This window comes from Vicia villosa, unplaced genomic scaffold, assembly GCF_029867415.1.
Source record: "Vicia villosa cultivar HV-30 ecotype Madison, WI unplaced genomic scaffold, Vvil1.0 ctg.000059F_1_1_1, whole genome shotgun sequence".
In the NCBI taxonomy this organism is placed as follows: domain Eukaryota; kingdom Viridiplantae; phylum Streptophyta; class Magnoliopsida; order Fabales; family Fabaceae; genus Vicia; species Vicia villosa.
The window spans coordinates 87,710-99,789 of record NW_026704988.1 but is presented as its reverse complement, the minus strand read 5'-3'; the positions used below and the strand labels follow the sequence as shown (position 1 = coordinate 99,789).

General features: G+C 34.3%; 2 protein-coding genes across 6 annotated transcripts; one reads left to right on the top strand and one right to left on the bottom strand.

Annotated features, from left to right (window-relative positions):
• The first annotated feature begins 2,109 nt into the window (after positions 1-2,109).
• LOC131623237 (protein BRICK 1) lies at positions 2,110-2,736 on the top strand. The gene is made up of 2 exons (XM_058894235.1): positions 2,110-2,375; positions 2,492-2,736. The coding sequence occupies exons 1-2, from the start codon at positions 2,243-2,245 to the stop codon at positions 2,614-2,616; spliced, it is 258 nt and encodes an 85-aa protein (XP_058750218.1). The 5' UTR covers positions 2,110-2,242; the 3' UTR covers positions 2,617-2,736.
• A 2,680-nt stretch (positions 2,737-5,416) lies between these two features.
• Positions 5,417-11,727, bottom strand: LOC131623233 (nodulation receptor kinase). 5 transcript variants are annotated; one of them, XM_058894231.1, is made up of 17 exons: positions 11,553-11,727; positions 11,226-11,333; positions 10,945-11,149; positions 10,354-10,864; positions 9,665-10,134; positions 9,388-9,538; positions 9,006-9,077; positions 8,823-8,891; positions 8,407-8,478; positions 8,218-8,289; positions 7,960-8,135; positions 7,518-7,744; positions 7,254-7,380; positions 7,110-7,178; positions 6,523-6,712; positions 5,994-6,126; positions 5,417-5,899 (listed from the first exon to the last, which is right to left on the bottom strand). In XM_058894231.1, exons 3-17 carry the CDS (start codon positions 11,039-11,041, stop codon positions 5,561-5,563), a joined length of 2,775 nt encoding a protein of 924 aa, XP_058750214.1. In that variant the 5' UTR covers positions 11,042-11,149; positions 11,226-11,333; positions 11,553-11,727; the 3' UTR covers positions 5,417-5,560. The 5 variants fall into 5 exon arrangements, with proteins under 5 accessions (XP_058750214.1, XP_058750215.1, XP_058750211.1 ...); XM_058894232.1 differs by having other exon boundaries at positions 11,226-11,319; XM_058894228.1 differs by having other exon boundaries at positions 10,945-11,333.
• Positions 11,728-12,080: the final 353 nt, after the last annotated feature.

Genomic DNA, 12,080 nt, shown 5'->3' with positions numbered 1-12,080 from the left:
TAGGTATGTCTACTTCTTGGTTAGAAGAGGAGTTAGAGAATGAACCTACCAAGCATGTTAAGGCCTTTTCAGGAAGATGCAAGACTATTAAAAATCTGGGTGAAAAGAATGAATTGTTTACCAAGTGTCTGACCTTCAGAAAGAAGTTTCGCTACTGATATATAAGCTTGAAAACATGACCAAGTCCATCAAAATGATGTCAGGAAAGAAGTTTGAACATCCTATAAACCATCAGGAATCTTGCATCAGACCTAAACATCAGGTTCTGAAATATCACCATTGTAGAAAATCTGGTCACATAAGACTCTTCTACTACAAGTTGCATGGATATCTTAAACAAGTAAAAAAAAATGAGTAGAAAGTTAAACCCTAAAACTGAGAACACTTGCCTCATTGCTCACATCTCTTACAGAACTCCAACAAGAAAAGATGTGTATTGTGGAAATTGATGGTCAAGATATATGACAAAGGCCAGAACTGATGAAAATTGCAATATGTGGAATTTACGAGAAATTCTTGACACATGTTTAATTCAAGTTGAAGATTTTTTTTTAAATAATTGCAATGTCAAAAGGGATGTCATGACATTGGAATGTGATCATTTGAGGAACACTAACAAAATGAAAATCCCTACACAACATGACATTACAAAGCAAAGTTGTAGTCCTTATCATCTCATCAACTATCTGACAAGGAGAGAAGCAGTGTCTATTCAAACTCCTATCACATGAAAAATTTTGCCAAAAATTGAATCAAGGGTATGGTGATAAGTCAACTTGAGAAGCAAATGGGTGAAGTTGGTATTCACATTGCAAAAAAAATGGCACTAATAAGGTGGAGGCATGCAATGGATATTTTTTCTCTTCCACACTTATTGGCAGATGAAAAATTAAGAACATCATTACAAATGTTTGACATTTCCAAATTTACACGCCACTTAAATCCCATCACCTACTGCACTATTCAAAATTCTCATCTCTTCAATTCTCAGCCTAAACATTACCCCACTCACTTTGAAGAAATAACCCTCAATATGTCGATCTCTAATAAAAAACGAGTATGACAAACACAAACTCTCAAGATATGTCCTCCTCTATTCTTCATTCTACAAGGGATTCAGAATATTTATTAAATGTTGTGACAAATGTCGTTCCCTTTACTATCATCCCTGGTAATAATCTAAAGAAAAGTAGAACGAAGACTCTAGTTGGAAGGACTCATTCATGAGTAAGTATATCTTTAAACCAATCTGGTATGATCAAAGAGTCAAATGCACATATTACTATTTGATTGAAACTCATATTATAATTTTTTGTAATAATTTAAAAATATAATAAACCAAATATCTATTTTCTCCTCTAGAATAGATCAATTTAACCGTCGTCTTCCATACCAAATTTAACATCAATCACCCCTAAACTATAAAATTATTGATGTGATTTCAATTTCACAACAACAAATAATAATATTTAATATAATAATTATATGCATTAAATTTTACCTTAAAAAAAGGAGTGTGACAATTTTAAGTGATGAAGATTTAGATAACAATACTCCCTCCATTTTTTATTATAAGTCGTTTTAGACTTTTCACACAGTTTAAGAAAAATAATAATTGTTGTATGAAAATGAGAAATTATGAAGGTTTTTACAAAATTATCCTTCATTAATGACATATGGAAGATAAATTTATATAATTGAAAGGAGATGGAATAATAAATATTTAAGGATATAATAGGAAAAATGGCATTAATTATTCATTGGAATTGTAAAACGACTTATATTTAAATACAAATATTTTTTCCAAAACGACTTATAATAAAAAACGGAGGGAGTAATTAATAACCATGATTTCTTTCTTATCTTCTTTAATTAATAGATTTCCATTGTCTCACATGACTCATTTCCTCCATTTTAGCAAGTAAATTTAATATTTCACACCTAACTTTATAACTCCCACTAAGCTTATTTTAGTGGACCTTTTCACTATGCTTAATTAATTAAACTCTATCAAAATAGTAAAACAACTTAATTAATTAAACACATGAACACTAATTAATTAAATTTTCAAGGCATTTGACAAATAAAAAAGAAGAAGCTCAAATTAAACATCAAAAGTTAAACAAAGTTCAAAAAAAGTCCTCAAAAGTAAACTTGCATTGAAAGTTGAAAGTGGAAGCGAAAAAGGAAAAAACCAGTTCAACCAAAATCCGCATTAGATCCAAAATCAAACAACAAAGAGATGGCACGTGCAGGAGGAATCACAAACGCAGTAAACGTTGGAATCGCAGTTCAAGCCGATTGGGAAAATCGTGAATTCATCTCTCACATTTCCCTCAATGTTCGTCGCCTCTTCGACTTCCTTGTCCAATTCGGTATACACACACTTCCCACATCTAAATCATATCAAGTTTGTGTTTTTCTTTGACCCATTTTGGTTGTTTATTGAAATTTCATCTCTGTTTTTGATGGGTTCTTGTTGTTGTTTCAGAGGCTACAACAAAGAGTAAGTTAGCATCATTGAATGAGAAGCTTGATGTATTGGAGCGGCGTTTGGAGTTACTTGAAGTTCAAGTTGGAAATGCTTCGGCAAACCCTTCTCTTTTTGCTACCTGATGATGTGTATAATGAATCGTGTAATTCAACTTTCTAGTAAGATCTCTCTACCATACTTGTATAATGTATAATCTGAATGGAGTATTCTAAATCGAAAGTTTATGTGTTTGATTAGTGTAATCATGCTTTGTTTGGTTAATTTTAGTTCTTGATTTGGAAATCTTGTGTCTCATAAATGCAATTGTTACAATTATTATATTTTTATCATGTAGTAGTGCTTTTCAACTTAGAGCTAATTTGAGTAGAAATCTCTTAAAGCACTTATGGAAAGAATCTTGCAATAGTTATGACTTATGAGTTTTGAAGTAGTCAAAATTACATTCTAGATCTCTTTTTAAGTTCTTTAATTTAACTTCCTTATAAATATCTATAAGCTTAGATGTGCATTATTTATCAGTAAAAGAAATATAAATTTATTTTAATTGGAAAGTTCGCCTAAGGTTGAGGTTCATCTAAATTAGATTTCTGTCCCTTTCAAATGCATCCTTGTGTTTTCATGATACATGGATAAGCCGTACGTTGTTAGCGTGCATACTCTCGATTCTTGTGCCATCTCCGTTTCATCCGGGACGTACTAATATGCCTAATTCAATCACAAGCGGTCCACATGTGTCATCTTAGTTGTAGACTGTAGTAATGGAAAGAACACATCAATGGATGAAAGTTGTAGTACACCTTTGGTACCTTCCTTTTTCAAGGAAAAAGGAACTTCTTTGGATAAAATGGATTTGCATTTTTTGAATTTCTTCCTAAAATGGATTGTGATATATAACATACTAAATTGAACCCAATGCAAGTTTTCACTCCAGTGCTGCAATTCTGAAGAACTTTACATTCAATTCAATTAGTTATCCCACATCTGTATATTTCTTTTAAATGGATCCTACTAGTTACTTCATCATTGTTTTTTAAAAATTAAGAATGGTTGTTTATTTAAGTACGATTCTTATTTGTAGCATCAGCATCTCGTCATCCACCTCCAGTAGTGGAACTTCTAGCTACTAGTTCTTATTCTTACCTATAACTCTAAGAACCCCTATTAAGAAATGTCATTGCAGATGACCTAATGTTTATATTTGCACATTCTAAAAGCTTGCTATCAAAGGGGAAAAACCAAACCACTTAAGTATTCTACCGACCATCACATATTATTTGATGTTGGGCTTAGGTACCCCTTAATACCCAAGTCCCTAGTACCTCCAACATCTTGGCTACTTCAACCTACGGCACTTCACCCGGCCTTTTTCTAGTCAGCCCCTCCATAGCTGGCCTGTTTTGAGATGCCAATCACTAATTTCGATAGTATGATAAGAACCTCGTTGAAAATCTCATATTATTCGATGTTGGACGCACACACTCTAGTCTCTATAATACCCAATTCCCTATCAACATCTTCTGTTGCTTAGATTATCTGCTTAATTTCATTTGACTGGCATATGACAAAACGCATGCAATGTTCCTATCGGTCTACCTTGTTTACCATATGCTACCATAATCTTCTTTCTTCCTCTTTTTAGCTTGTTCATGTTCTCATTCTCCTTATTTTGAGTGTGTTTAAGGAACCAATTCAACAAGGAAGAAGTATCGTATTTTGTAACATAGAATACTTTAACATCAAAAGTCAGATTGACAGCAACCCCCAAACACGGAATTGTAAAATACTCAATTGAAAAACTAAATTAATCTCAATAATCAGTTGTTCAATATGGTTTTGTATGTCAAATTCTTCTGGGTGGAAAAACTATATTACCAATTTACTGTACCTGCAGAGTTCAAGCTTGCATTCTAATAAGTTATGATTTCTTATGTGACCTTCTAGTCTTTCCTTCTGTACTGTCTTCAACTCGTTGTTTTCTCTCTCTCAAAATAAGCAGCATATTTAAGGTAAGGGGAAAGAGGTTGAAGAAATGAGTACCAAGAGTGTATGAATTGTTTGTCAAATTCAGATGTGGATAAGTAAATATTTACTAAAATTTATTTTTACTTTATCTGAAACGGTACACAGAATTTAAAAGAGAAACCTTTGGCTGAATCAAGCATCACTCACAATTTCTTGTCGCTCTGCATGGTCCCACTCCCATCCAATCCAATACTAGAATGTTTATTCAAATGTTGGTATACACTTCAAGCCAACTGAAAATTTTGCTCTATAATAAATAGTCAATCTTGACCTATACATCAGAAAAAGGGCATTTTGGGAACACATTTTAAGAAAAGAGGATTAATGGTTTCGAATTAATTTTTCTGCAAAATATTTTCTACGGAATTGTTTCCAAAAACATGACAATTTAGGTTTCCTTATTGCCATTTGAGATAGTGTAATCCCAAATTTCAATTTGTAAAGAGACCGAGTTTGATAAGTACCACCTAAGATACAATCACTTGATCTAAACATGTGCAATGGCAATTGTGACCCCATTTTAATTCAATATCAAGTTTCGTGGCATGATTGCAACCGTAATTTAGAACCATGCTTAAACCAAAGTGAAAATAAATATGAATCCTTTGTAGTAAAAAAAGGGAATTTTTTTTTTCTAAAACCAAAATAGGTCTAAAAGCATTTCCTATATATATGTTTTCTTCTGCTTGACCGGATTTGTCGCTGGTCCAATCAAATTGTATACGACTCTGTTGATTGCATTGTCGAACTGTCTTAGTTTAAATCATAACCCAACTTGTCTGGGAAACTTTTACTAGATAGGTTTGAACTTAGCAAATGACAGGGCTTTTTAAATTAAGCACCATATGATTTCACTTGTACTAGACCTAAATTATTCTTTTCACCCATAAACACTGGGACTGAGCAAGAGAGATTCATTTTCAAGAAGCATATAGTGGATGAAAGTACAATCAGAAGTAGTATCTTTCTCCATTACCATTTAGAATGTGATATTACTAAAGCAATAATAAAAAAACAAATCAAAAGAATTCCATTGACCCATTACTATCTCGGTTGAGGGTGTGACACGTTTTGAGCTGTGATGGTTGATTCTGCCGTACTTGTAGTTGAGGGAAGCGCCCTTTTGTCCATGACAATTGAGTAGCGGTTGGATCCTCCGAGACTGTCTATTGATTTCATGTATTCAGATGCATTGTTTTCGATTATGAGAGCATCTTCCAACTCGCGGACAATATCAACCATGCATGGCCTATATGTTGAGTAGGGTTCAAGACATTGCAGTGCTACTTCCACCACTCTCCACAGTGCCTCTGCATGATATCCTCCCTTGATGCCAGGATCTACAATTTCATCCACCTTTGATGCTCTTATGTATGGTTTAGCCTGCATGCAAAGTTATATGTTAGTGCCTATTAATATAACCACCATTTAGGATTGAAAATGATATTAGTAAAAAATCCAGGGACATGGATCATACCCATTCAACCAAGCTCCACTCGACTCGTGGTCTCTTTATGTTGAGAGGTTCCCGGCCACTTACAATTTCTAGTAGAACCACGCCAAAACTGAAAACATCACTCTTTTCAGATAATTGCTGGGTTTTGTAGTACCTGCATAGGGATAAATTCCAGCAATTGTGAAATTTCTTTATGTTATGAAAACAAATAGGACTAGAAATGTTTGATTCTTCTTCATCTCATTTGAATTCACATGGATCATTCCTTATATTTTGTAGTCACTGATATGGGAAGTTTAGTTTCTGTATGTTAATAAATTAATGTACACTTCATATTAGGAATATAATCAGAAACGTTTCTTCAGTCTCTACGATCGACAGTGCCTCCATGAAACATGCAGTGTACATTAATTTGCTAATGTGATTTTCTTTTCTTTCTGATGGTTCCAACAAACATTTGGATGGAAAATGTAATAAATTTTTGTCTTAAAGTGATTGATGAGAGCAATATGAAAAATTCAGATTAAGGAAATTTTAAAAGTTTACTTACTCAGGATCCAGATACCCTGCAGTTCCTCTTACTTCAAGGGAAACATAACTGTCTCCTTCCTGAGGAGCGTATTTTGAGAAACCAAAATCTGCGACCTTAGCACACATGCTATGGTCCAGTAGTATATTGCTCGATTTTACGTCCCTGTGTATTACAGACCGTCCAGGAAATGTGTGAAGATATGCCAAACCTGCTCAATCAGAAAACTTGTCAACATTTTATTGTCCTCAATATGTTGTAGATAAAACTTGTAGTGAAGTCGGTTAGGTCAGCCTCTGAGTTTATTATTTGAAGAATAAATAATTTTAGGATGCATCATATGCCAAGAAATTTTTCTTTACGCCAAAGTAGATTCATGAAGGTCAAAATAGATCCCTCTTATATTCTTATTTAAGTGACTATGCCTGTGACAAAATCTAGTATTTATATACGCTTCATCTTTTTCACTTTTCATTTGAGTTTGTTTTATAATTTCATCTGGAATGTTTACATACAATTTCATTTTTATCCTCCTTGATACGATGTAAGCTTATTTCTTAGTACATAGGCACAACATAGTAAAAATAAAACATCATTGTATTACTTGCCTCGAGCTGCTCCTAGAGCAATAGAGAGTCTAGTTGGCCAGTCTAGTATTTTTCTCTTTGCCGGTTCCCCTGTTATAATCAAATTGAATTTCAGAATTACCGTGTATCAAAACATATCAACCAAAAGACTTGATAAATATTTACCGTATAGTCTATCTAGCAAAGATCCATTAGACATGAAAGGATACACAAGAATTTGTTGATCATATTCATTACAGTAACCAAGAAGAGGCACCAGATTCTCATGTTGTATAGCTGAAAGTAGGTTTAGCTGCATGATGCATCAGACTAATCAGATGGTGTGATAAGAATCAAAATATTTCCTTAACTACTACAGGACCAAACTTTAAATTAGGAATATTTTGTGGGAATCTTGTTGCTCTAGTACATTGATAACGCATATTATACCTCATTGTCAAATTCTCGGGTTCCCTGAGTTGATGTGGCTGACCGGACTTTCACTGCCACTTCTTGACCATCGTCTAGAGTGCCCCGGTAAACAGAGCCAAATCCTCCTTCACCTATCAAAGTTTTGTACTTCTCTGTTGCCAACTCTATATACTCCAAAGAGAACGGTTTAACTGATACAGACTTTATGAAGAAATCGTCTTTGCTTGGCAAGGAGAAAATTATATCTGCATGTTTTTGTTGGAGAATGTCATAAATGTAATGTAGATTGGACCAAACCAAACATGCTAAAATCACCACTTCCATCATAGCAATGGTTTTCTAGAGAAACTAGTATCATCTATCATGATCATAAAGTTTACTTTTTTCAGTCGATATTCTTGTCACTTAAGAATGAAGATACACATAGGACACAAAGGATTATAGAAGATAAAACACGTACTTGTTGCCATTGGGTAGGTCTTTCCACCAAATCCTTCCAAAGTAATTGACTTGTGTCTATAACGGCAAAAAAATAGAATTCCGACAGCCAAAGTAATCAAAATTGATCCACTTGTAATAGCTCCAATCATGAATACTTGTCCAAATTTGGGGTTTTTTGCCTTGCATCTCCCATAACTGTGAAAACAGAGGCAAATAAATTGAGTTATTTTATTTTAAAAACTTCTATTGTTATGCTTCAAAGAATACTACTTCATACTCTGTACTGATTAGTGAACTGTTCAATTTGGTTTCATCATCGTCGCTCATGTGTTGATTGCAGCCAAAATATCTGAAAGTAAAGCAAATAGAAGCTGAATAAATCAAGTACAGTAAAAATATGCAACGATAGGAAACAGCTTCCTAACATAGATTAAGTAGAACTAGAAAGACAACATATAAAACTTACAGTGAGTTTAGATGTGGCAGTGAGATAATGGATTCTGGAAGCTGTCCCGTTAGGTCATTGTAGCTTAGATCTCTGTTTCATAAATGTAAATCAATCGTTTGAAAACGATTCAGTGGCAGTTTTTTAATGGCACTAATAACAGAAGGAAATTGAGCAATGTATGCAACATAATGTCAAAACATATTTCTCAAGGACTATTCATAAGGACATTGAACAGCCTTAATCATAAAATCTTTTGAAGTTTTGTTGGTGTCGATCTACATAATGTTTTAGGTAAGTGCTTGTTTGAGCTATGTAACATTGAAGTTTTGTCGCAATTTTTTGTGATAAGGATTTCTAGAAATTGTAGGAGTTGAACTATATAAGCTCATACAGTATCATCCTAGGCCTGATGGAACATGAGAAGGGATACTTACACTGATATCAACAAGGAAGACGATGGAAACGAGGGGATATAGCCATCGAAGTGGTTGTGGCTCAGGTTCCTGCGCATAATAAAAATGTTATCACATTATTAAATAATGTATAGAAACATTCTACTGTTTCCCACCAAAAATAGTGTGGAAGCTTTTAAACTAAAAGAGATTTGGAAGCAGTACAGTATTTGTAATTTGGTCATCTCAGTGACACTGGAAGGGATTGTTCCTTTGAGGTTACTGGAGGAAAGATCCCTGGAAAAATCAGAAAAGGAAAATGTCTATAGTTTATGCACAACTTGGGAAAATAGAGCAATAAATAACTCATAGGCACATATGGATGCATTAAGCCCTGTTTGGATAAACAGTTAAATTGAGTGCTTATAGCATAAATGCTTATGTATCAGTTGTTTCTATAACAAAAGATAAAATAAAGTCAAATCATTTTCATAAGCTATCCTGGAGAGCTTAGGGAAGGTGCTCTCCTAAACAGTTTCTAAATTGCTTATGTTAGTAGATAAGCTCAAATAAACATATCCATAAAGGTAAAAGCGGAAAGACTTACAGCTTTGTGATGACAGATGAACCATTTGAACCATCACATGCTACTCCTTTCCAGGGAAAAAGCATACAAGGATCTCCACTCCAACTCTCCAATGCTTCATTGTCTTGGTTTTGCTGGAGCAGTTCTTTTCTCATCTTCTGAATAACTTCCACTGAAGAAAATTTAAGTGCTTGTATAAGTGGGATTAAGGGCTAATAAAGTTCATCAATAAGACAGTTTTAGTGCATAGATGAATAAGGAAATGGAGTGTAAGACCGCTAAATCTGTCAACACTTACCATCTGTTTGGTCGGTCTCATCGATCCATGGTCGCGCCTGCAGGATCTCATAAGCATTCAAAAGGGGTCCAAACTTAGATCCAGATGCCTTGGCTAAGGTTATATTGAGTGATCCATTTGCTGAAATGTTCAAGGTGATGTAACTGTACTTGGATCCTCCTTCCGATACATCAAAACTCTCCTTTTTAATCTCACTGTTTAGATAGATGTCAAACACCCTTTGTCCTGCTTTGACAGTGTTATTTAGTTCAAGAAAGTAGAGTAACACAGAGTATTCATAATCATCGGTCTCGAGGCCGTCGTGGACGAACACCAATCGATCAGGGTGAGTAAGAGCTGTTTGTAGGACTTGTCGAGGAGGTGTCACCTTGCCGTTGAGGTCAACATCACTGACATTGAAAGACAGTGGAACAGCATATGATGGAGTTGAAGTTGCTTTCCAGATTCTATCATTTTGGTCAACAGGGAACCTAAAATTCATAGATACTGATATTATGATAAACAAAACAAAGTTGTGTACCAAATACTATGCACAAATCACCTCAATAGAAAACTAAGGCTACACTAGGTTGAGATCCCCTGTTTACGGTTTACATCATTAACCGCTTAAGGTATCCAATCTGAAGCGGAAGTCGTGATTCTTATGAGGTGCAAATATAACGGATTGAGAAATGAAGGGATTGACATACCTGATGTCGTCTTCTATGCCACAAAGATTATTTCTGCTTATCAGTTTTAAAACACTGGTAGAGAAATCATGCAGGTATTCTTCAGGTAATGGTCTCAATTCAATTTGAGAAATGAAGGGATTGGCATCCTCCTTCAATAAGCAGAAGTCTATATTGTCTTTGATGGCTCTAAAAACTCCCTCGATTTCCAAGTCCTCGAGCCTAGACGATGTCACTTCGCCTAGTTCTGTTGCCCCAATCGAAACATAAAACGAAGAATTTACACTATCAAATGGAAACGTCCCCCTTATCAGATACACTTGATCTTTAACTGTTGCCAAATTGTAACACCTCTTTCCTTCATCTATATCAAACAGTCGAAAGTTTACATTGCTTCTGTGGCTTAACAAAATTTCTGGTATTTGTCTGCAATTACTTTTGTCCGAGTACCACCTGTAATCTGTTGTGTAATTTAGATTGGTTTTCGGATCTGTGTAATTTGAATTAGCACAGCATGCTATGCTCTCAAACCCTGCAACGAAACCGACACAGGTTAGATTCATTTCAAGTAATCGATACTATGATATAAAATAACTGTATTTAGTTACTAACCTTCACTTGCAGAAGAACCTGATATGATTAATATACACAGACAAAGAACACACGCCGCAACCAATCTTATTATCGAAATAGCTTGTAGCTCCATCATAATCCGAAAGATAGGTTACCCCAAAGGGTTCTCAAACTCGAGTCCATGCTAACTAACTCTTCATCTTCCCTAGAGTCATAGAAATTCTTCTGAATTCTATTTCACCCCCTGGAGATTTTCCAAAGAAACTAAAAATAAACCTCGATCAATCCTCTAATATAGTGAACATGTACAAAAGTTATACCTTTGTGGAAGGATTTGAAACCATTTGATGGAGGGTTAGAATTTAGAAGAACAAAATACTGTTAAAAAACCGGGTTTGACTTTAGGCCTGGAAACTGCAGGAGGGTAGCTAGGAAAAAGATGGAAGACGAGTTATTAGAGATTGAATTAGTACAAGTGCATTGTTAATTATGTGTTTTTATTTTCCTATAGTTTTATTGGTGATGTTAAACATTATTATTCTTATTATTGTTGATGTTGAACATTATTATTCTTATTGTTTTAGTGGTGGTTGATTCATTATCTGTGTATATAAAAATACTGATATGGTTTAAATAATTGGACACACCAGTCCTTCGTCTTCTTCTGCTTCCTTCCTTCTCATTTCATGGATGCAACTAGTGATGGTATCTTTGGAATAATTTTACAACTTTTGTAATTCTATCTGACTCGAGTGATTAGTCTATGCAGTTGTGTATAGAAACTTATGGCGGTTTCGTATCAAAAAGGTTAGAGTTGTTTGTTTTGGTATCTTATGTGATTAGCATAATTAAAGCATCTAGTGTTTCATTTTCAAATTTGGTAATATAATATATTAAAATTTGATAGGAATGGATTAAGAAAGTAGGAAAATGGCTCAATGATACCCCAAAAGAGCAAAGTAACCCCTTACATCCTTGTAAGACTAGCATAACTGTTGAGCATGAGCTGACTGAAAACTACATCACAAATTAATCTTAAGCTAGCGCTTCCATTTATAAAGATTTGGCTCTATTTTTTGTCTACCTAATTGTTTACATATATTCTTACAGATTTACTATTCTTTTTTTGTCTATAGACATAACTTCTAGAAACTCACACAAACAACTATGAATAC

Coding starts and splice junctions, on each gene's coding strand:
- LOC131623233 (XM_058894228.1), bottom strand. CDS start 11,041: ATGATGGAGCTACAAGCTATTTCGATAATAAGATTGGTTGCGGCGTGT. Junction 9,078..9,387: donor TCATCTGTCATCACAAAGCT/GTAAGTCTTTCC, acceptor TGATTTTTCCAG/GGATCTTTCCTCCAGTAACC. Junction 8,136..8,217: donor AGTTCACTAATCAGTACAGA/GTATGAAGTAGT, acceptor CTGTTTTCACAG/TTATGGGAGATGCAAGGCAA.
- LOC131623237 (XM_058894235.1), top strand. CDS start 2,243: ATGGCACGTGCAGGAGGAATCACAAACGCAGTAAACGTTGGAATCGCA. Junction 2,376..2,491: donor CGACTTCCTTGTCCAATTCG/GTATACACACAC, acceptor TTGTTGTTTCAG/AGGCTACAACAAAGAGTAAG.